The following is a 25,642-nucleotide window of genomic DNA, read 5'->3' as shown; positions in this document are numbered from 1 at the left end:
GCAGCATGGATGTTAGAGAGCTGGAGGACAGGATAAGGGAGCAGCTCGTGAGGGCCGAGCCGCCGCCGCCGCCTCCGTTGGCATACAACACGGCATGGGTCGCCATGGTGCCGGCGCCGGGGTCCCCTCAGGCTTCCCGCAGTGCGTGGACTGGATCCTGCGGAACCAGCGCAGCGACGGCTCGTGGGGGCTGCAGGCTGGCTCTGTTGACGGCTCTTGGTCGCTGGGCAAGGACATGCTCTCGTCGACGATGGCGTGCGTCCTCGCGCTTCAGATGTGGGGCGTTGGAGACGAGCACGTCGGCAAAGGTTAGTTCGTCCATTCCTGCTGCCGGCCATCGTCGGTGCTTTAATTGCGTCGTGCTCATGTCATGCCCCGATGCCTTGGCACGAAGGGCTCCGCTTCATCGGGCACAACGCGTCCTTGGTTGTTGGAATAAACCCAGCGCGATCGTGTTCGCGGCTGGAGGGTGCGTGTGTACGCGTGTGTGCGCGCGGGTGTGAGCTCGGGTCCGGCCGTGTGTGCGCGCCGACACAAGCAGAACGCGATCGTGTGTGGCGATCGTCGTGGCGTGAGTCGAGTCAAGATCGGGGGTGATCGAGCTCGTCCGAGCGAGCAGAAGGGAGGCCGTTAGGGTTGTTAGAGCGCCCGCATTGGCCGCGGCATCTCCGGAGCACGTCGAGTGCGTAGGAGCACGTCGCGGCGGAGCAGATGAGGTCGTGGCGGCGAGATAGGGCAGCGCGTGGTCGTGGGGTGCGTCCGCCCGGCTATATAGCCTCCTTGTAACCCCGTGATCATGCCACCGCGAGGACTTGGAAAAACGGCGTTCGGCGCCGAGCGTTTGAGCGCGAAATCCTCCCGTGTCCACTGTTCATCTTCTTCCTCTCGCCGAGCGAAATTCTCTCTGAGTGATAGCGAATTCGTGAGGAGAGCGGGTCGGTGAGCTTGAGTGAGAGGAGGTGCGTCGATTGCGCACCCAATTCTGGGCGGAGCTTCGCTGGAGGGGTGAGTTCACCGTCGACCCCTCGGCGGAGCTCTGTTTCGCGGCGCGGCGGCGATCGGAGCCGCACCATCAATTGGCATCAGAGCTTGGATGCCCAAGATCCTGCGCTACTACCTCGAGCAAGAAGACATGGCGTTGGTTCTGCAAGGCGCCGGGGGGAGCTCGGTGTCGATGACTTACCCGGTGCTGTCGCCAGCGATCTACAAGGCGTGGGCGATCAATGTGGAGGCCATCCTCGATGCGCAGGGCCTCTGGGATGCCGTGGCTCCGGTGGCAGACGCTGAGGTCGACGCAAGGAAGAACAAAACGGCGCGTGCGCAGCTTCTTCAAGCACTGCCCGAGGATATCCTCATGCAGGTGTCCACGAAGAAGACGGCGAAGGAGGTTTGGGAGAGCCTCAAGACGTGGTTCGTGGGCGCGAATCGAGTCAAGACGGCGCGCCTCGCCACGCTCAAGGGGGACTTCGATCGACTGTGCATGGCGGACGGAGAGTCGTTGGACGACTACACCGGCAATATCAGTGGCATGGCCGCGAAGTACGCCGGCCTCGGGTCCACGCTCGACGACGTCGCCATGGTAAAGAAGCTGCTCGACACAGTCCCCGATCGGCTGTACCCGGTGGTGGCGGGGATCGAACAATTCTGCGACGTCGACACGATGGCGTTCGAGGAGGCGCTCGGGCGTTTGAAGGCGTTCGACGAGCGCTCGCGGCGGCACGCGCAGATCACCGGCGGACAGGGACCGTCCGATGGCCAAGCCGGCGGCGATAGGCTCCTGCTCACGGTGGAGGAGTGGAGGGCGCGGCGCAAAGGCAAGTCCGGGATTGGGCGGTGCTTCAACTGTGGCATCCGTGGCCATTTCGCCAGGGACTGTCGCAAGCCGAAGAAGGAGGTCATGATGGCTGCCATGGCAGACGTTGATGACGAGACAGCGCTGCTCTGAAGATCTGGCGTAGGAGGCATTGGGTTTAGGGGGTGATTGTTGGAATAAACCCAGCGCGATCGTGTTCACGGCTGGAGGGTGCGTGTGTGCGCGCGGGTGTGAGCTCGGGTCCAGCCGTGTGTGCTCGCCGGGACAAGTAGAACGCGATCGTGTGTGGCGATCATCGTGGCGTGAGTGGAGTCAAGATCAGGGGGGTGATCGAGCTCGTCCGAGCGAGCAGAACGGAGGCCGTTAGGGTCGTTAGAGCGCCCGCATTGGCTGCGGCATCTCCGGAGCATGTCGAGCGCGTAGGAGAACGTCGCGGCAGAGCAGAGGAGGTCATGGCGGCGAGATAGGGCAGCGCGTGGTCGTGGGGCGCGTCCGCCCGGCTATATAGCCTCCTTGTAACCCCGTGATCATGCCACCGCGAGGAATTGGAAAAACGGCATTCGGCGCTGAGCGTTTGAGCGCGAAATCCTCCTGTGTCCACTGTTCATCTTCTTCCTCTCGCCGAGCGAAATTCTCTCTATGTGATAGCGAATTCGTGAGGAGAGCGGGTCGGTGAGCTTGAGTGAGAGGAGGTGCGTCGATTGCGCGCCCAATTCTGGGCGGAGCTTCGCTGGAGGGGTGAGTTCACCGTCGACCCCTCGGCGGAGCTCTGTTTCGCGGCGTGGCGGCGATCGGAGCCGCACCATAATTGGTGACGGACGACAGGAGCAACACGCCGGCAGGGTTCAACGTCATCTTCCCCGGCATGCTCGCGCACGGCATCGGCATGGGGCTGGAGATCCCACTGGCCCCTCCTGACGTCGACGCCATCCTCCGGCTGCGCGACACGGAGATGAAGTGGTTTCTCTTTCTCCCTCACCATCCACCGTTCGTTTATTCTGAATTCTCATTTGCCCATTAGTTATCGATCTCTGTCATTGATGGATGGAATCATGGAATCGCGCTAACGTCATCAACTGTGTTCTCCAACTGATCAACAGAATGGGTTCTGCAAGTAAAGCTTTCATGGCCTACGTAGCAGAAGGCTTGGGGAACCTGCTAGACTGGGATCAGGCCATGGTGTACCAGAGGAAGAACGGATCGTTCTTCAACTCACCGGCAACAACGGCCGCAGCTGCGATCCACAGTTACAACGGGAGAGCACTCGACTACCTGGATTCCCTCATCAGCAAATTCGGCAGCTCAGGTGCAGTGCAGAACGTGTCCTGCCAGCCAAGAAAGGATGGCAGAATTAAGGACACAGAGACCGAGGTTAGTTTCTAACATGTGCTAATGGCCATTTAATTTGCAGTGCCCACTGTGCATCCACGGAACGCGTACTCCCAGCTTCGCATGGTGGACACGTTGGAGAAGATGGGGATCTCTCCGGGCTTTTCCGGTGAAATAGACAGCATACTTGACACCATATACAGGTAGAAGTTACTTGCTAGTTGTGTTGTGATTTATGTTGAAACCAGCTGAGCTCAGTACGGTATTCAGGCAGTTTGCCGTGTGGCTCTAATACACGGCGAAGCCCCAAAAGTACAGGGCAAAGTGTTTGCCGTGCGTTGCACACGACAAAGGCTACACGGCAAACATAAGCCCGCAAAGCCGATTTTGTCGTGTGCGTTTTCACGTTCTCGAGCACACAACAAAGCCTTTGCTGTAGCTGTCTTGGCCCACAGTAAAAAATAACACTCAGCAAAATTTGAATCGAAAAAAACCAGAAACAAATGGCACAAAAAGAAATTATTTAGGGAAGGGAACCATCGGCCCGCCCATCTCCATCAAAGTCTCAAGTTGCAGTATTTTCTGCGCGCTACGCGGCCCCTGCTCTACCACTGCAGCATACTCTCACTTGTATCTATACTTCGTTTTCTTTCGCACATATTATACTAAACCGAGTGTAAATTAGTTGTTTGAGACCCTAAACGAATTCAAATTAAAAAGTTGTCAACTATAAAGTTTCGTAACTTTTCGAGATCTACAACTTTCGTTTTGGCTGTTTCCCCATCCGAGGTCGTTTACAAATTTGTATTTTACTTTGCCGTGTGCCGGATCAAGAGCACAAGGCAAGAGCACACGAAAAACCTTTTTTATTTTTTTGTTCCCTTCTTCTCCTTTTTCTGTGTCTAGAATGACTCGAGCAAACCGTCAGCTCTTCAAGATGTTCAGATGTCCGAACATTTTGAAGAGCTGACTGTTCACCCTAGTTGAGCAGACAGTCTGTCCGCTTGCGGTTCTAGTCGTGGTTTTTGGGGGCGGACCGTCCGCCCTTGATGTTCGGATCTTCAGACATCCGAACACCTGCATGTATGCAGGTGTTCGGATGTCTGAACATCTTGAAGGGTGGACGGTCCGCCTGTGTATAGCGAACCATTCGCTAACAACTTGATCCCGTAAAGATTCAATGTATATCAAAAGATATTGTTTAATTACAAAAAAATAAAATTACCAACTGGCTCCGAAAAAATAACCAACATTTGTCATTAAACAATCTAAGTTGTCTTGCATATACAAAAAGTTTTGCACAAAAACGTCAATTTGACCGTCACTTTGACTTGAAATCTGAACGATTTCTTCTCAATTATGGATCTTTTTTGGAGATGTTTCGATTTGTAAGGAGCATATGTGATAACTTGTGCAAAATCTTCTCATTTGTTTACCTTAGCTCCGCGTATGAAATCATGATATCATAACAAATCTTATGATTTTCAGACTTCATTTGCTTTTTACAAAATTATAAAATGATTCGACCACACGTTCGTGATCATGGTTCATGAACGGGATGTTTGGAATTTCTTTCATTTCATGGATACGGATTCAAATTGGACTTATTAACATAAATATCATTGTTTGATTCATTATATTTCATTATTTAAAACACTTGCAGTTCTAATTTGACTGATCCGGAATAAATACGTTTAATGAAATAAAAGAAATAAATATAGCTAAAAGATCAAGAAAAATACCAAAACTTAATATGAAATACCATATACAGTATGTGAATAGTAGAAAAAATTAGGAGGGTAGAAGCAAAAAAATATTTAGCCATGTGCATAACAGGAGGCAAATGGCAAAAATATAATACACGCGGCAAACATTTTATTTACCAAGTGCCCAACAAAGCACTCGGCAATGTCATATTTGTCGTGTGCCTCCATTTGCCATGTGCGGCACACGACAAATACATCAGCACACGGCAAACACATTCTTGCCATATGCATAACATGCAGCACACGGCAAATACATCCCACGCCGTGTGTATTCTTTAGCACACTCGGTAACAAGATGTTTTGCTGTGTGCCCGAGAAATGTTAGATATGTGTTGAATATGTGTACAGTTCGGTTACAACTAGAGTTGAGTTGTAAGTTTGGTAGGTTAGGGATAGAGTTTGGGTCGTACTTTGTATCCCTTGGGTCCATAAATTTGAGGGCACTAACGTGCAACCGTGAGACGACATGGTGGCTGGTGTGGGCGATGTCGTGGCCGTGGTGGTGCCCGGATACCGGTGTAGCTGCTGTTTATGGGGAGGAGCGCCCGTAGTCATGCCCTGGCGATGCAGGCACATCGTCGAACCTCGTTAAAAAATATCGTGCCTCGGTGTCTATGGCAGAACCACCTGAATTATCTCGGCTCAAGTGCGCTGGCCATCACCAATATGGCAACACCGACACAAACGCACTTCAAACGGAACAATTCTTGGTCTGTCGGGTAACGTCCCGATACAACCACCGGTTCTCGGATCGAACAATCACACCCCGCACGAAGGCGAGTCCAGAGATATTACAACCACATATTTTACAACACAAATATAAAAGTTATTACAAACCAGCTCAAGACATTATTACAAAACCAACCTTAGTAAAACAGTTGTACAAATCATAACTGTAAGTTTAGAGTTTGAAAAGCAGCGGAAATAGAACACGATGGCTACAACACGTCGCAAAAGTATACCAAGCTAGCCCAAGCAAGGTATCACTCATCAGGGTCATTGCTGGCCGAAGACGGATCCCACTCTACGGACCAGCCAGGAGGCAAAGAGCAGGGCCAAGATAAACTAGCAATCTGGTCCTCAAGACTCATACCTAAAAAAGGGTTTCAACAGTAAGGCTGAGTATTCTAATACTCAGCAAGATTTAACCGTCAAAGGGTATACGTAGCCCACCTAACTAGACTATGCAGGGTTCTGTGAGGCTCTAGTTTTCCTTTTCTTGAAAAGCAATAAAGAGTAGGTCCTTACTTTTAAAGTTTAGCTTCCAAGATTCTAGTGGATTAACCATTCTATGTAAGCAACTACTATTCAAACATGGTAGAACTTTAAGCAAACATCAAGATTGATCATAATAATGTTGCTCTTATTACTCTGTGTGGCAAAGAGATCATGCAGTCCCACACCGTGAGAAGCGGACGATTCGAATCGAATTTGTTAACCTGGCCAGGCAGACCTAACACACACATTTGGAACACCGTCGGGTCGTTCCCAAACAACCGTTTACCTTTCTTTCCGGCTTGTGGATAGGGTCACTCTCCCCGACTACAGGGCACCAAGGTCCAACCTCGTCCCTTGTAGCCGCAGTGTTGCGCAACATAAAAATAAAACATATCCCTAAGAGAGAGTGAAAGGTATATCCACTCCCCGGTCCAATCGGCTACTAGGCTTACCGCGTACCATATTTACGGCATGTGGCTAGTACGTTCAAAAACTTAATCAGCACTACCACACACAGCGACCTTAGCAAGTTCATCAACACAGACGGGGTCTTACACAAGGTCATGATATCGAACACAACCCCGTCCGTCGTCCTTATATTGATAACAGAAAGTAAACAAGCAATTCCTATAGAGCTCGCGAGTGACAGGCAATCACTCAACTTTTACCAGTCCTATAAGCTTAGCAATTATTCGAACTCAGGTCTAGTGTTCAGTACATAGGTTCCTAGGATCATGCATCTAAGGTTTCAATTCAAATCCTAAGAGCTGTAAATGCATAAGTAATAACAATAAATGGTATTAATTTGAAATATAGGTTATGTCCGGGGCTTGCCTTCTCGGTAGTCGCTAGCTAGGTTAGCCTTGGGCTCTTCCGGACTTTGGTCCGGGTCTTCAGTCAGTACGGCGGCGTTCACTTGAGCTTCGTGATCACCTCCTTCGGACTCCGGGATCAGCTCATATTTTCCGTCCGATAGAGCAGTCGTATCTATATATATTGCAATAGATGAAATTACAAACACGCTCATTTCATGGTAAAGTCGTAGTCTACAAATAGCAACACAACTTAGTATATGGGCAATCATTTATAGAGTAGATAACTAACTTTTCTAATTACACAAGGCATCATGATCAACAGCACAAAAGAAGCTCACTAACTTCATAAACAAGTGGTAGTTGTTCCCAATAGCAAGTAAAACATGGTTTGCTAATAAATCAACCACTCAGCACACATTTAGTAGTAAAATCAGTAAAAATTACATCAAACAGAAGGTAACGAGAGTGATCTACCCTGCAAATTTCATACTAAAACATGCAGCCATTTATTCAGGACAAAACATTTATTCAGACAACTCCTAGAACAAGATTGAATTATACAGATTATACCAGAGCAACCTAGAAGCTATAAATTTAAAAGAAGGTCTACACAGAGATAACTTAGCTACTATAAATTTTTCAAGATTTAATATACAAAGAATTGATTCTGAGAAAATAAACAAAACTGACAGAAAACTAAGAAGATTCATTTTTAGCTTCTGTTCTATTCATTAAATGGTGCTCAAATTTTACAGAGAGTAACATATGACTAAAATAAGGCTCTACAAAAACTACTAGGATTTTCTAAGCAAGGAAACTATTTAACATGATTAAAGCTCACTTAACAGGTATTAAATCAAAGAAATAGCTAAACAGAATAAATGACAACGAAATTTTTATAGCAACACTAGGGTCATATGAAAATTTCACCATAAAAATTTCACAGCAATACATGGTTTCAATCATCAGTTAAGGAAAAGATAAAAACAACTAGCATTTAAACACTAGTAACACAAATTTATTTTTACAGCAAAAACTTTCAACTAACACCCAACATATTATGATTCTACTGGAAATATCTCTTCAAGAGGATTCCAAAACATCAAGATTTACATTTTTCTGATTTTTCTATGAATTTCTATGGAATTTCAAAGTTTGCAACAAAAATAACAAAGAAATCCGGCGACGGTGATCGTCAGCGGCGAGGGTGGAGGGGCGTGGGTGCTTCACCAAGTCCGTGCGCACCTGTAGATGCCCGGGATTGAGGTCAGGGTGGCCTGTAGCGGCGGCACGATGAGAGCAGGCGGGTCGGCGGCGGAGGAGAACGGCGGAGGCGGCACTCCGGTGAGTTCTGGGCGAGGAGGGGTGGGTGAGCTGCGCGAGGTCGAGGCACAGCTGATGGAGGGGTCAGCGCGAGAGGATGGGCTGCGGAGAGGCGGGTCGACGGCGGCGTCAAGCTCGCCGGCATTCGGGCGGAGCGGCGGCGGCGTTCTGGGGTCTGGGGTTGGGGAAATGGCGAAAGGACGAGGGGAACGGGTTGCGGGGGTTCTTGTAGTGCTGCTGCGCGCGAGAAAACGAGCTCTGTAGCTCTGTCTTGGCCGGGCCACGGCGACGGCGAGGTGGCGGCCGGCGGGGGTTTTCTGGGCGCGTGGCATGGCTTAAGGACTCCAGCGCGAAGGGTAGAGGGCGGTGGAAGCTTGGGCGCGACGCGTGGAGCAACTAGCAGGCAGGAGGTGGCCTCCCGGCCGTTCCACAGCGGCGGGCGGCAGCGCCGCTTTCTGCCGGCGGCGTGGAGCAGAGGAAGCAGGCAGGCAGACTGGAGGAAGGGGAAAACGGACTGATTTGCAATTTCAGAAATTTCAGGGACCCAACTGTAAACCAGTAATAACTTTTAATCTAGGGCTCAAATGAAAATGTGCCCAACATGAAAGTTGTTCAATTTTTCATGATCTACAACTTTGATGTTGTGCAAAAATTTATTTGATCAAAGGTTAAAGAGTTATTTTTGAAAACATAAGGAGGATTTGAATTCAAAGGACTTTTGTCTTTTTCAATGCAAAATCACTTTAAATCTTGGTTGAAATAAAAGATTTCCTGCCAAGCAATGATTACACTACATTTTGCAAATAAACCCTCCACAAAAGCTATAAACTCACATCCTATTCAAATAAAACTATAAAGTTGACTTTGGAACAATTCATAATTACACAAAGGTCCTTAAAATTTTAAAATAGGCCCTTGCTCAAACAATTTCACACATGGAGCATAGGAAATAAATGTAGTTTTCTTGTGCAGACACCTAGGGTGTCACAGTCTTCCCCCCTAAAAGAAATCTCGCCCCGAGATTACAGGAAGACTAAGGAATGGAAAGGTTTGATACCTGAATTTGTTCTAAGAAAGTCGGGAAAGTTTCTTTGGAGAAAATTTGCAGTCTCCCAAGTGGCTTCTTCCTCAGTATGATGATTCCATTGGATTTTGTACATTTTAACTTTCTCCCTTCTAGTACTTCTTTCCTTGGTGTCAAGAATTTTGATTGGGTACTCAGTGTAAGATAAATCGGATTCAACCTCGATATCTTGTGGTTCAAGAATCTCAGTGGGTACCTTGATGCACTTCTTGAGTTGTGATACATGAAAGACATCATGAATGGCGGCCAACTGAGAAGGAAGACGAATCCGGTAAGCAACTGGTCCACAAGTTTCGATGATTTCAAAAGGTCCGATGTATCGGGGTGCTAATTTCCCTTTGATGTCGAAGCGTTGAACACCTCTAGTAGGAGATACTCGCAAATATACGAAATCCCCTACCATGAACTGTAAAGGATCTCTTTTTTTGTCTGCATAACTTTTCTGTCTTGATTGGGCTACTTTAAGATTAGCCTGGATAACCTTGACTTTCTCTTCTGCCTCAGTAACTAGATTTGGCCCAAATACTTTGCGTTCTCCAGATTGTGACCAATTCAAAGGAGTTCGACACCTTCGACAAATGGTGCCATTTTCAAGCTGGATTGATAATTGTTATTATATGAGAACTCTGCCAGTGCTAGGCACTTATCCCAGTTCTTGCCATATTGAATAGCACATGCCCTCAACATGTCTTCAAGGATTTGATTGATTCATTCAATTTGCCCATCAGTTTGTGGATGATAAGCTGAACTACGAATCAATTTGGTTCCAAGGGATTCTTGCAGTTGTTCCAAGAAACGTGCAATAAACTGAGCCCCACGATCAGAAATGATCGTCTTTGGAACTCCATGCAAACGGATAATCTGATCGAGATATATCTCTGCATACCTCTTGGCCGAATAAGTTGTATTCACCGGAATAAAATGAGCGGTCTTGGTGAGTCTATCAACAATTACCCAAATAGAATCATGCTTCTGCGAAGTGTTGGGTAAACCGACAATAAAATCCATACTGATGTCCTCCCATTTCCAGGATGGAATGGGTAAAGGTTGGAGAGTACCAGCTACTTTCAAGTGACTAGCTTTAACTCTTTGACAGACATCACACTCAGAAACATATCTGGCGATCTCTCTTTTCATTCGAGTCCACTAGAAATTTTGTTTAAGATCTTGGTACATCTTTGTACTACTCGGATGAATCGAAAACTTCGATAGATGTGCTTCGTCAAGGATTTGTTTTCTAAGCTGATGATCCTTGGGTACAACAAGTCGAGATTCAAACCATAAAACTCCTCTATGATCCACATGGAAACACTTGTATTTTGCTTCTCCTTAGGATAATCTTTCCTTGATAATTTTGATACCTTCATCATGTAATTGTGACATGATGATGCTATCATAAAGTGTAGGCACGACAGCTATATGGTTCAGACTTCCTTGAGGTACCATTTCTAGATTTAGTTTCGTCATTTCCTGGCATAGAGTTTCGCTGAATGGCTCTACAAATAGGCAATGGCATTGTGATTTGCGGCTGAGTGCATCCACAACCACATTAGCCTTTCTTGGATGATAATGCACTTCTAGATCATAATCCTTTATTAACTCTAGCCAGCGTCTCTGCCTCATGTTGAGATCAGTTTGGGTGAAGATATATTTGAGACTCTTATGGTCAGTGTAAATGTTACAGTGAGTTCCCATAAGATGATGTCTCCAAGGCTTAAGAGCGTGTATAACAGCTGCTAACTCCAGATCATGTGTTGGATAATTCTTCTCATGATTCCGGAGAGCTCTTGATGCATACGCGATCACCCGGTTGTCTTGCATAAGCACACAACCAAGTCCCGTACTAGAAACATCACAATAGACATCAAAAGGTTTGGTACTGTCCGGTGTAGCCAACACTGGAGCAGTAGTCAATCGTGCTTTGAGAGTTTGAAAGGCTTGTTCATATTTATCATTCCAAACAAACTTCACTCCCTTCTTTAATAACTCCGTCATAGGCTTGGCTATTCTGGAGAGATCAGGAATGAATCGACGATAGTATCTAGCTAAACCAAGAAAACTGCGAATTTGATGAACTGAAGTAGGAGATTCCCAATCGATCACTTCTTCTACTTTGGTTGGATCAACTAATATACCATCACTGGAGATAGTATGACCTAAGAATTTCACACTATCCAGCCAAAATTCACACTTGGAGAATTTGGCATAAAGATGATGATCTCGTAATCGCTGAAGAACGATATGTAAATGCTGCTCGTGCTCTTCTTCATTCTTGGAGTAGATCAAAATATCGTCAATGAATACCATGACGAATTTATCCAGCTCTGGCATGAACACTGAATTCATCAAGTACATAAAATATGCTGGGGCGTTGGTAAGACCAAAAGACATAACCAGATACTCATAGAGTCCATATTTGGTCGAGAAAGCTATTTTTGGAATATCACAGGGATTGATTTTTATTTGATGGTAGCCAGAACGAAGATCAATCTTAGAGAAAACCTTGGCTCCAGCTAACTGATCAAACAGGATATCAATGCGGGGAAGAGGATACTTATTTTTAATAGTAACCGCATTGAGTGGTCGATAATCTACACATAGCCTCAAACTGTTGTCCTTCTTCTTCACAAACAGGGCTGGACATCCCCATGGTGAAGCATTTGGATGAATAAAACCTTTGTCAAGAAGGTCTTGAAGTGGAGTTTCAATTCTGCCAACTCATTTAGAGGCATTCGGTATGACCTCTTAGAAATAGGGGCGGTACCGGGTTGAAGCTCGATAACGAACTCGATATCTCTATCAGGGGGCATTCCAGGTAAATCATCTGGAAATACATCCACATACTCACACACAACAGAAATATCTTCAATCTTAACTTCGTTTATAGCATAGGCACAAGAGTTGAAGCACTCTCGTTGTGGTAGATAGAGTATGGTGGCTCCTTGATATGGTGAATCTATCTCGATAGCTCGGGAAGAGATATCTAACAGTACTTTATATTTAGTCATCCAATCCATGCCCAAAATAACATCCATGCCTTCTAAATTCAACAAGATCAAATCTGTCTTTATCAAATTGCTACCCAGCTTAATTGGCACATGTCTAATGACTTGATTGGAAGCTATCTTCCCACCAGGGGTTGCTATCATAAAAGATCCCTTAGTATGACAAAAGTCCAATCCTATTCTTGCTCCAAATTTGGCACTTATAAAACTATGAGTTGCACTAGAATCAAATAATATGACTGTGGGTTTATTGTGAATAGAGAAAGTACTCGTCATGACTGGTGCTCCTTCGGGAAGCTCTGCAAGAGTAGTGAAGTTAACTCACCCCTGCCGAACTTGCACCATTTGCCTTTTGCCCTTGCCCTTGTTGTTGCTTTGGTTGGAGTTCTGCCCTGGATCAGACCTCTTGGGTTGCGGGCAATTTCTGGCGAAATGATCAGTACTGTCGCAGTTAAAGCACCGATTGTTGCCATTCCCACGATTGAACTGTGGGGCATTTGGCCTTGGACCAAATTGCTGTGGCTGCTGAATGACTAGAGGTCTGAATCCTCCTTGCTGCTGAGGCGGCCTAAAAACAAACCTGCCCGTTGGGGCATTTCTCTGTGGAGGTCTGGATGGAGTGTTCTGCACCAGACGATACCTCGGTGGCTGAGCACTCGAGGGTCCTGTTGGTGCCTTTCGCTTCTTTTCGGCGCGATGTGCTGTAATACAGTCTTCTTGAGTAATGGCCCTATTGACCAGCTCATTATAAGTATTTGGCTGAACCAGGTTCAGGCGTTCCTTGAGCTTGGTGTTAAGGCCACGACAAAAACGGTCACGCTTCTTGGCGTCAGTATCTGCATGATGGCCTGCATACTGGCACAGATGATTGAAGGCCTGTGCATACTGAAGAACAGTGTGGGTTCCTTGATTCAAAGCCAAGAACTCATTTAACTTTCTTTCAATCAATTCCTCTGGAATATGATGTGTCCGAAAAGCATTCCAGAATTCCTCCCAAGAGATAACATGTCCAACAGGCTGCATAGCACAATAGTGATCCCACCAAATACGACCGGTTCCACGAAGCTATTGGGCGGCAAATTGTGCCTTGTTCGCATCAGCACAAGGTACTGCTAGCAAGGCAAACTTGGATTCAATCGTACGGAGCCAAGCATCAGCGTCCAAAGATTCATCAATTCGGTTGAACAACAGAGGTTGGGTACCAAAGAATTCCTGGTAACCCGCGGGCTGTGCATCACGTCCTCCGTGCTGCTGGTGTGGCTGATTCTGCTGCCCTTGGACCAGCTGGCAAAGTAATTCTGTTTGCATGGCCATTAACTCGACCAGATTCGGCGGTGGTGGCGGTGGCTGCTGAGATCCACTGCCAGTCTCACGGCCAAAGCCTTCAGGCGATCCACGAGTATGACCAACCATATGTAATTATGGAAGACATCCATTAGATACATTTTTCTTGCTCCCAAAATCAATGGTACGTGCAATGATCATACATTGGATATTAAAACAAAATCAGCAGAATTTAGCTAGATGCGGTGTAACACAATATGCATAACACATATTTGTTCAACCAACATAACTCAGAATTGGTCAGCTGTTAGATGCCTTCACACTCTTTCATTTTGATATGCATCAAACAACTAAAAAAATGCACCGATGAAGAGATAAGAATGTGGCAAGTAGAAGATCCAGATTTCCAAACTGATAGCTATTATTCATATTACAACCAAGGTAATCTTTATAGTACACACCTAGCATCAAGCCTCCTTACCACATATACTATAACAAGTGGTACTCCTTCCTAGGGCTATTTTACAACATCTTCTTCCCTATGTACATATACTACAACAAGAAAAGCACATGCTATCTAGGACAAGCCTAAGGTGCCTAGAAGTCGTCGAGGTTGCCCACAGAGGAAGCACTACTGGAGGAAGAGTCATCCGGCTGAGGGTTAGGCTCGGCAAGCGCGTGCTCTGAATCTATATCAAAAACTCCCTCAATCTCCTTTGGGTCTTCTACTGCTGCAGGCTCGGCTGGAACAACTGGAGGTATTGGCTGCTCATGGAGCATACCAATATGGGCCATAGCATTATCCAGATCTGCTTGAAGATCATGCACCTGCCCCTGAAGAAAACCAATCACTATATTACGCTGCACTATCTCAGCACCATGCTCCAGAACCTGAAGCTCAAACTGTGCAATGGCGTGATCTCTCCCAGCAACGGCCACATTAAGCCCCTGAATCTGAGTGTCTCTCAAACGAAGACCTCGCTGAAAAGTCTGGGCCAAGTCCATCACCTGCTCCATGTGCCTCTGCTGGAGAATCTGATAGTGGGACTGAGCATTCATATACCGGTCACAGCCTGAATAGTCTCCTCCACTACATCTCCAACTAAGTGCCCGAAGTGGGTGGTCCTGAAATGCTACTCTGCGTTGCCAGCATTGACTGCTGGAAACAAACCAATAGGATACGCAGCTACTTCCTCGGGATGGTGCTCACAAAAAGTAGTGATAGCTTTGAGAGCTGCTGTCTCAAAAGCATCCACAAGACGATACCCAATCACCTCAATCTCAATAGGTGGCCACTCCAAAGTGGGGTGCTGAGGAATGGTCATGGTAACTCTACTCTTCTGAACTCCATCCTCAGAAAACTGGTGTCCCTTGTACCGGGGTGGGTCTGGGTAGTGAAAAATACGGAGTGTATCCCACAAAATCCTCGGAAAGCCCTCCCAGTATAAGCAATCAGTATGAGCACATCCCTCCTCATCCCCAAAGACATTGTGACAGTCCGCCATTTGAATCAAAAAGGATTCAAATGTGAGCAATTTGATTATCTCAAGACTTCTCAAATATAACTTTAAGAAGACTGCGGGAAAAAAATGTGATTCTAACTCAAAAGTTTACAAGGCTTAGGAAGTAAACAAACCACAATTGGTACTGGTTCATCATTTGAGATTCTATGGAACGAAAAGATCATCAAGACATCAAGATGGAACTATGGATAAAGACATGACTCAAACTCCCTCTCTCAAACCATAGACTTTCTTGGGTTTAATCTAAGGGTTCTAATAACATGCTCCCCAAACCAAGTTTTCTTTCAACTCGTTGTTTAACCACACTAAAACATATTCATGAAAACAAACTCTAGAGATTCCTTAAGAAGACTCATGTAACATTTTCCAATTCTAGGAATCAAAGCAAACATCAACCAAATATGCATGCACGTCCTGTTCGTTCCTCACAAGATAAACAATTGCCAACTATGGTTGGGCTTACGTGGTTAGCATGGTGGCATAACATAGATACGGCTCTCCCTATATAGCTAGTCGATAAATTCTAACCGTTCTTAACTTATCGAATCGTGGTTAGTGTACCTGCAGAAAATTGACAGAACATATATATCCATTGAACCTTTCATGCCAGCACTCATGAAAGCATTCCCATACATTACCACTCACTATAGAAGCGGCAACCATACAATTTCCGTCGTATGGCCAACGTTAACATACGCCACCGAGATAGCGTATTCACAAGTTCCTTTACTCCCAATATAGTCGACCGAGGTCGGTATATTGGCAGTAGCTCAAGTAGGCCACTGCTTGAGTGCAGCGTTCGGTTCGCATCGCCGACGGGAAGTTCAGACTCCCTCAGCTGACTGAGTACACTTTACTTCCAATATAGTCAACTAATAGTTGGTATATTGGGTGTACCTCAAGTAAGCCACTGCTTGAGGGCAGCGTTCGGCTCGCATCACCGACGGGAAGGTCAGAATCCCTCAGCTGACTGAGGATCCTTACCTTCTTACCTTAACGTAGATGCGTCGTTACAAAAATCAAGGGTTGTTTGTGAGTATGGTTTAACAAAAATGTAAAGTGCTGGAAGTCAGATAAAATAAACCATACATAGATAGCCACCTAGCAACTCCCGTAAATTCCCTAGGACTTTACGTTCTATGCATAACCCTTAACGAAACTACGTTGGTTTCAGAAATACCTTGTTGGTCAAATTTTATACGGAAAGCGATTTTTAAGATTCCAACACCTCTGGTGTACGCTTGCAGCTCTGATGCCAGCTTTGGCAGAACCACCTGAATTATCCCGGCTCAAGTGCGCTGGCCATCACCAATAAGGCAACACCGACACAAACGCACTTCAAATGGAACAATTCTTGGTCTGTCGGGTAGCGTCCCGATACAACGACCGGTTCTCGGATCGAACAAGCATACCCCGCACGAAGGCGAGTCCAGAGATATTACAACCACATATTTTACAACACAAGTATAAAAGTTATTACAAACCAGCTCAAGACATTATTACAAAACCAACCTTAGTAAAATAGTTGTACAAACCATAACTGTAAGTTCAGAGTTTGAAAAGCAGCGGAAATAGAACACGACGGCTACAACACGTCGCAAAAGTATACCAAGCTAGCCCAAGCAAGGTATCACACGTCAGGGTCATTGCCGGCCGAAGACGGATCCCACTCTACGGACCAGCCAGGAGGCAAAGAGCAGGGCCAAGATAAACTAGCGATCTGATCCACAAGACTCATACCTGAAAAAGGGTTTCAACAGCAAGGCTGAGTATTCTAATACTCAGCAAAACTTAACCGTCAACGGGTATACGTAGCCCACCTAACTAGACTATGCAGGGTTCTGTGAGGCTCTGGTTTTCCTTTTGTTGAAAAGCAATAAAGAGTAGGTCCTTACTTTTAAATTTTAGCTTCCAAGATTCTAGTTGATTAACCATTCTATGTAAGCAACTACTATTCAACCATGGTAGAACTTTAAGCAAACATCAAGATTGATCATAATAAAATTGCTCTTATTACTCTGTGTGGCAAAGAGATCAAGCAGTCCCACACCGTGAGAAGCGGACGATTCAAATCGAATTTGTTAACCTGGTCAGGCAAACCTAACACACACATTTGGAACACCGTCGGGTCGTTCCCAAACAACCGTTTACCTTTCTTTCCAGCTTGTGGATAGGGTCACTCTCCCCGAATATAGGGCACCAAGGTCCAACCTCGTCCCTTGTAGCCGTAGTGTTGCGCAACATAAAAATAAAACCTATCCCTAAGAGAGAGTGAAAGGTATATCCACTCAACGGTCCAATCGGCTACTAGGCTTACCACGTACCATATTTACGGCATGTGGCTAGTATGTTCAAAAACTTAACCAGCACTATCACACACCGCGACCTTAGCAAGTTCATCAACACAGACGGGGTCTCACACAAGGTCATTATATCGAACACAACCCCGTCCGTCGTCCTTATATTGATAACAGAAAGTAAACAAGCAATTCCTATAGAGTTCGCGAGTAACAGGCAATCACTCGACTTTTACCGGTCCTATAAGCTTAGCAATTATTCGAACTTAGGTCTAGTGTTCAGTACATAGGTTCCTAGGATCATGCATCTAAAGTTTCAATTCAAATCCTAAGAAATGTAAATGCACAAGTAAGTAATAACAATAAATGGTATTAATTTGAAATATAGGTTATGTCCGGGGCTTGCCTTCTCGGTAGTCGCTAGCTAGGTTAGCCTTGGGCTCTTTTGGACTTTGGTCCGGGTCTTCAGTCAGTACGGCGGCGTTCGCTTGAGCTTCGTGATCACCTCCTTCGGACTCCGGGATCAGATCGTATGTTCCGTCCGATAGAGCAGTCGTATCTATATGTAATGCAATAGATGAAATGACAAACACGCTCATTTCATGGTAAACTCGTAGTCTACAAATAGCAACACAACTTAGTATAAGGACAACCGTTTATAGAGTAGATAACTAACTTTTCTAACTACACAAGGCATCATGATCAACAGCACAAAAGAAGCTCACTAACTTCATAAACAAGTGGTAGTTGTTTCCTATAGCAAGTAAAATATGGTTTGCTAATAAATCAACCACTCAGCACACATTCAGTAGTAAAATCAGTAAAAATTACATCAAATAGAAGGTGACCAGAGTGATCTACCCTGCAAATTTCATACCAAAACATGTAGCCATTTATTCAGGACAAAACATTTATTCAGACAACTCCTAGAACAAGATTGAATTATACAGATTAGACCAGAGCAACCTAAAATCTACAAATTTAACAGGAGATCGTCACGAAGCTATCTTAGCTACTGTAAATGTTTCAATATTTAATCTACACAGAATTTATTCTGAGAAAATAAACAAAACTGACATCAAACTAACAAGATTCAATTGTAGCTTCTGTTCTAGTCATGAACTGGTGCTCAAATTTTACAGACAGTAACATATGACTAAAAAAAGACTCTACAAAAATTACCAGGATTTTCTAAGCAATTAAACTGTTTAAAATGATTAAAGCTCACTTAATAAGTATTAAATCAAAGAAATAGCTAAACAGAAGGAATGACCACGAAATTTTTATAGCAACACTAGGATCACATGAACATCTCACCATAAAAATTTCACAGTAATACATGGTTTCAATTATCAGTTAAGGAAAAGATAAAAACAACTAGCATTTAAACACTAGTAAGACAAATCTATTTTTACAGAAAAAACATTCAACTAACACCCAACATATTATGATTCTACTGCAAAGATCTATTCAAGAGGATTACAAAACATTAAGATTTACATTTTTCTGATTTTTCTATGAATTTCTAAGGAATTTCAAAGTTTGCAACAAAAATAACAAAGAAGTCCCTGAAGACACTATTCACTTGAGTCACGGGCTTCGCAGACAGCCCCCTGGGTTTTTGTTTCTTTCAACCCGAGGTCCCTGGCCGTGGTCAGAGGAAGGGCGCGGGTTGGACCGGCCAAATCCGGCGACGGTGATCGCCGGCGGCGAGGGTGGAGGGGCGTGGGAGCTTCACTAAGTCCGTGCGCACCTGTAGATGCCCGGGATTGAGGTCGGGGTGGCCTGTAGCGGCGGCGCGACGAGAGCAGGCGGGTCGTCGGCGGAGGAGAACGGCGGAGGCGGCGCTCCGGTGAGTTCTAGGCGAGGAGGAGGGGTGGGTTAGCTGCGCGAGGTCGAGGTGCAGCGATGGAGGGGTCAATAAAGAGTATATTCATGTTTAATTTGCTACGGAGAAGTACTTGTTAGTTATATTTTGGCTCCAATACAATCAAAACTTGCAGCTCCTGGCTGGCCAACGATGAGGAGATAACACAGGACATGGCGACGTGCGCCATGGCGTTCCGCCTCCTGCCTTTGCACGGATACGATGTCGCGTCTGGTAAGCGGCGGCGTGGTTGATCACAACAAACTTGGAGCATTTTTACTTAACAGCAGCCTGAAGCTAGTGTTGTGATGCAGATGGGTTGACCCAATTCAGCGAAGAATCCAGCTTTTACGATTCGGTCCAAGGGCACCTAAATGATAGCGAAGCATTACTAGAACTGTACAAAGCATCACAGGTTCAGATCTTTGAGGAGGAGCCAATCCTGGAAAACATTGGCTCTTGGTCAGCTAAACTTCTGGACGAACAGCTGTGTTCCAACAAGTTTTCAAGATCTGTAGACCCCGGAGAGGTAGATATAGTCTGTTATACAAAACATAATCCTTTCTGTTTTTAATCAATAATTAATTGAGCTCTTCCAGGTGAAACACGTGCTCAAATTTCCCTCCTACGGTACCGTGGACTGACTGGAACACAGGAGGAACATTGAACAGTCTAAGATAGGGGGCTTCCAGATGCTAAAATCAGCATACCGGTGAGGTCCTTAGAGATGCTACATGTCCCGGCTTTTCATGATCAGTAGCTAGATCTATCAAAACTCTGAACTTTTTGATCCGTCCGTCCGATCAGCGCTTGTCAGGTAGATGAAGGAATGGTCGCGCTGGCAGCTGATGGGTTCCATTCCTCCCAGGCTTTGTACCAACAAGAGCTTCAGAAGCTCAAGAGGTCCGTAACACAATCTCCTTAAAACATCGTTAATTCGTCCAAACTATGAAGAGAACTAATTAAAACTTATCTTTTTTTTCCTCTACATATCTATCTCTCTTTAACGTGTCAACAACTGGGTGAAAGAGATGAGGCTGGATGAGCTGGAGTTCGCGAGAGCGATGATGCCGCTGGTCTGCCTATTGGTACCTGCTTCCACCATGTACGCTGCTGAGCTATCCGATGCTCGCCTTGCGTACGCCATGGAGATCATCCTGGTGACCACAGTCGATGACCTGTTCGACGTCGGGGGATCAAAGGAAGAGATGGAGAACCTTGTCACGCTGATCGAGAAGTACCTAAACTCACCTCAGAACATACCTGCACTTGATGTTCCATTTCCTGCATTACCGTATTTATATTTATATATATATATATACATTATTTATATATACAAATCGATCTGTGGTCGCAGGTGGGACGCGCACGAAGAAGTTGGCTTCTGCTCCGAGAGTGGAGATTGTTTTCCGCGCCATCTACCACACGAGCAACCTGCTCGGCGCCAAGGCCGCGGCGGTGCAGAACCGCAGCATCATCCATCACATTGCCGAGCTCGTAAGTCTCTATCGATCGATCAGTTCAACTGTTATAGTGAGCGATTAATGGTAGTCGATCGACCTAGCTGATGCCTGGCGACGCTTGCAGTGGGCAGACTTGGCGAGGGCCGTGATGGCCGAGGAGGAGTGGACGAGGACACGGCTCGTGCCGTCCATGGAGGAGTACATGGCGGTCGGAGTGCCATCCACTGGGCTGGGCCCGATCGCCCTCACGCCCCTCTACCTCGTCGAGCCGGAGCTCACCGAGGAGGTGGTCCGGAGCCGGAAGTACGGCGAGATGTTCTGGCACGTTGCCACCCGCACCCGCCTCCTGAACGACCTCCAGACGTACGAGAGGCAGGAGGATCAAGGGAAGACGAACAGCGTCCTGCTGCTGGCTCGTCGCCACGGTGGCTCCATCGAGGCGGCCAGGGCAGAGGTGCAGAGCGTCGTCGCGGCGTCCAGGAGGGAGCTGCTGAGGCCAAGGTTTTCTTTACCGGTAAAAAAAAAACCGGAGGTCACCGATAAACACGTTTATCGGATTTATCGGAAAATTCTCGGATTCGACGTTTTGTTTTCGGACGAAATTTCAAAAAATACCTTATTTTGTATGGAGAATAATATAGATTATTTTCAAACAATCTAAAAGCAAAAACAAGATATAACAATGCATAGAAATGAGAAATATGGCTATCACGAAGCAACAGATAGTCTGTTCAACATGGAGTTTCAAATATTGCACACGAAGATGCTCAATCCCAAATATTACAGTCTCGATCCATAGTTCCAATTCCAAGTACCAACAGTTAGTACATAGAATAGTCCATGGTCCTAAATATTAGAAGCACATGAAAAGACAAGTTCAAACCCAGGCAAATAGCAATTCATTTTGCATGGACCCTCGAATCTGACTTTCAGGCTTCAGTACAAGGTCTTGACAGAACGTTTCTTCAACCTTTTTGAGCTCGGACGGAGAGGGATTCCCTTATCCTTACCAGCTGATAAGAGAATACAAATTAATCAATAGTGGACCAAAATTTTCCATAGCAAGTTGATCAATAGTGGACCAAGATTTTCCATAGCAAGTTGTTCAAGTACTAGTACAAGGAACATTACCTCCTTCCTGAGTTGTCGAGCCTCCCTCTCCAAGTTCATTTGCATCACCAGAAGCATGAACAGCATCACTATCACCTTTAAAAAGATTAATATTTCAGCAAAGCTACAGTATATAATATGCAGAATCCCATAAAAAATTAAACTTACCATTGCCTTCACTGTCATCAGAACTACTCTCCCCTGACTCAGCATAAACAGGGCTACCTTGCTGACCTGATTCTGATTCATAATCAGAGAAAATATCTTCAAATTCTTCCTTCCTTTTCTTACCCCGTTTCCCACCAATCTTCTTTTTAAATGCAGCCACCTCTTCATCACTCATCCCTAACTCATCTATAACAAGTCTGCTAGGATTAGGGGATTCGGGCATCTGGTCATCACGTTCATCTAGAGTCGGCGCAGACTCACTCCTAGAGGTGCACAACCAATCCATGATCGGGTTCCTTTCATCATACATAGTCACATCTATTAGGATGCTACAAGGATCAGAATCTCTTTCATGCTCCTTGTTGGTTTGCATTTCTTGAAGGTTTTGCATGTCAGTTACGAAATGTTGGATACGCAACTTCAAATTATAATGTACAAAAACCAACTTGTGAAGCTTATCGTAACTTAACCGGTTCCTCAATTTGGTGTGCACCAAGGCAAATGTGCTCCAATTTCGCTCACACCCACTAGAGGACATGCATTGTGAGACAATACGCCTTGCAACCGCTTGTAGTTCACTACAGTCTCCACCATATTGATCCCACCAATCAGCTAGGAAAATGATGGTAAATGAAATAAGAATTCAAACATAAGAAAGCAACAAAATAATGCACATTAAAAAAATTAAACATGCAATTACCTGCACTACACCGGCCATTAATAGCCGATTTTCGAGCCTCCGCTCCTCCAAATAACCCTCCCTGTTTTGAGAAGAAAGTAAATTGATCGATTGCAGCAGAAGCCTTTGAAGATGAGCCTGCAAGCTTCTTGATGGCCAATGTGACAGCATGTCTGCAGTTTGGTTTCCTTGCAAGCTTGGAAGTGTACAGTGCTTTAGGATCAAGTGCGGCAGCTAACAAAAAATAAAATAAAATCAGCAATCTTAATAATTAGTGATGCATGAAACAATAACATGAATTGAACAATTTATCAATTAAGCCCTCACCTGCAAGCATAAGTGTATCATTGACAAGATAATCAAGTCTTCCTTGGACTTTTTCCAACACCCTATTCTGTAGATTTTTTTGGATGGTATTATCACTTAAATTGCCACGTATTTCTGCCATAGATTCCATCATTTTTGGAACGAATGCAGATAGAGAATAGAACTTCTGTTGCTGATCAGCTAAACGAAGTACAGAATAGATTGGGGAGACAGCTTTTAAAACAATAGTAGCACAGAAATCCAGCCCCATTAGGTTTGGGGTAAGGCTCGCCATGGCTCCATGTGACCTCAATTGGTCCATTTAACTTCACCACTCTCCCTGCAGGAACACATATAAACTCAACATTAATTTATGCAGCACACTTGACAATTAAATCATTGTATACCACGGATTGAACTTGTTCAATAGTACAGATCAAGAATTGTTCAATAGTACAGATCAACACTTGCCAATTAAATTTATGCTACACACTTGCCAATCTAAACTCTAAAATATAAATCTCACAATACTACTAAGGGAGCTACTCAAATCAGCACTTCAAAACAAGATAAATAACCAACATTTCACAATGACAGTCTAATAAGCAACTAGTTTGCTGATTTACCATCTTTTGCAGTCACCTCCACTCCACCGTTATTGTCCGTTGTTCCCCTAGGAATGGCATCACTGTATGATGCGCCGGCGGCACCACTGGAGGATGCACCAGCGATGCCTCGCGTGGGATGCGCAGGCGCATCATCTTCCCTTCCCCCATCCATTGCCATCACCACTCCGAGATGCTGAAATTGAAAAGGCTCAGCTTACCTTGCTACAATCGGCAAGCACTGCTGAAATTTAAGAGGCTCACCTTCTCCAGCGCCGGGGAAGGCACTGCTGAACTCCGAGATGCGTCGGGGAAGGCTCAGCTTACCTTGCTACAATCGGCAAGCACTGCTGAACTCCGAGATGCGTCGGGGAAGGCGCAGCGCCGGTGCGGCGTTGGGGAATCGGGTCCCGGACTCCCGCCAGCGGCGGCGCCTCCCTCCAGCGCCAAATGGCCTGGTGGCGCGGTGCCGGCAGTGGCCCAGGAGGCAGGAGCTCGATTTCTCCTGGAGGCCGGTGAGGGCGAGGGACCAGAGCTCCTGGAGGCTGGAGCTAGGCGAGGCCGGCGAGGGAACTCGAGCGGGCGCCGGGCGGCCGCCGGTCCGGCGCAGTCGAGGGAATCGCTGGTTCGCTTCTGCGCCGCCACTTCGCAGTCTTCGGCTCTTCGCTAGGGTTGGGGGGGGGGGCTTGGGCGCTTGGCAGGAAGGACCGCAGGAGCAAAGCGGGGAGCGGCCTGCTTTTGGTTTTGGGCCGGGCCATATTCAAAACAAACAAAAATTTTGACCGGTAAAAAAAAACCGGGCCCAACCGAAAAACGTGAATTTCGGTTTTATCGGAAATTTATCGCCGAGAAAAAAAACCATGGCTGAGGCTGGTGGTTAGGGATGGCGGCATGGTGCCCCGGCTGGTGCGGCAGCAGTTCTGGAACGTTTGCAAGGTTGCCCACAAGACGTGCAGGGAGAAGGACGGCTTCGCGTCGACCAGGGAGACGATGCACGCGGCGAACGCGGTGGTGCACGAGCTGCTCTTCTGGCGGCGAGGAGGGAAGATCGACTCCCCGGCTGCCGCCGCGTCAATATAAGTTGTGATGTTCTTTGCTGCTCGTGTGATACACTTCTGATATATAAGTTCATAATTCGCTCCATATGATTTTGGTGCAAAGCGTTAAGTGAACCTCTCCAATAGTACAGAAATGGTCTTTAATTTTTTACATTAGTCCTCGCTGTTGTTGGATCCGGGACTAATGAAAGCTTTAGTCCCTGGTCCAACGACTAGGGGCAGCAGGAAGTTTTAGTCCTGTTAGAGGCACCAATGGGGACTAAAATTAAAGTCGCTTTTTAGTTCTGGTTGGTGGTTCAAACTAGGACTAAAAGTTTTGAACATTTAGTCTCGGGTTGTACAGCATACCAAGATTAAAGGGTCATTAATGAGTTAGTTTAAGAGAAAAACATCTCATTTGAAGCCATATGTGCTGTGTATATTGAGTGGTAAAAATACTATAACTTGCACAAACCCTGATGTGGGAACCAGGACTAATAATCCAGAGGTTGGGAACCAGGACAACAAGCCAATTCTGTAGTAGTGCTTCTGGATCAACACTAGTGGAACGTACCTCCTTAGAGCCAAAACCCTAGGAAAATAATAAAAAAATCCTGCGAAAACAAAAATAAGGATTGGTCTACGGTTTTGATGGAAGACTCTAGGAAAAGTTTCCCTAGGAACCAGTCCAGATAATTTTTTTAAAAAAATCAGCTTGCCGTGCTTCCAGGCCGTGCGCCGCCGGTCTCACCCGTCCCAGCGCTGCCGCGGCTACCTATGCACCTTGCCGCCGGTTTCATTTTCCATAAAGCTATCTTTCATACACATGTAAGGTCTGTCTAATCATTTAATTTTTGTAAAATAATTTATTACCATAAAAGGTAGTAGTTACGAAAGAGCAGGAGTGATCCTACACAAAAGATCTAAATTTTAATTGCTACTGGAGACCC

General features: G+C 45.9%; 1 protein-coding gene and 1 pseudogene across 1 annotated transcript; one reads left to right on the top strand and one right to left on the bottom strand.

Annotated features, from left to right (window-relative positions):
- LOC120667859 lies at positions 1-21,470 on the top strand (annotated as a pseudogene).
- Positions 21,471-21,562: 92 nt separating this feature from the next.
- Positions 21,563-23,827, bottom strand: LOC120666117. Its single transcript, XM_039945909.1, has 6 exons — positions 23,677-23,827; positions 23,072-23,390; positions 22,766-22,978; positions 22,066-22,677; positions 21,919-21,993; positions 21,563-21,800 (listed from the first exon to the last, which is right to left on the bottom strand). Exons 2-6 carry the CDS (start codon positions 23,370-23,372, stop codon positions 21,724-21,726), a joined length of 1,278 nt encoding a protein of 425 aa, XP_039801843.1. The 5' UTR covers positions 23,373-23,390; positions 23,677-23,827; the 3' UTR covers positions 21,563-21,723.
- Positions 23,828-25,642: the final 1,815 nt, after the last annotated feature.

The sequence above is a fragment of the Panicum virgatum genome, chromosome 3N (genome assembly GCF_016808335.1).
Source record: "Panicum virgatum strain AP13 chromosome 3N, P.virgatum_v5, whole genome shotgun sequence".
NCBI classification, from domain to species: domain Eukaryota; kingdom Viridiplantae; phylum Streptophyta; class Magnoliopsida; order Poales; family Poaceae; genus Panicum; species Panicum virgatum.
Note: the sequence above shows the minus strand (reverse complement) of the source record. Positions and strands in the feature narration are given on the sequence as shown.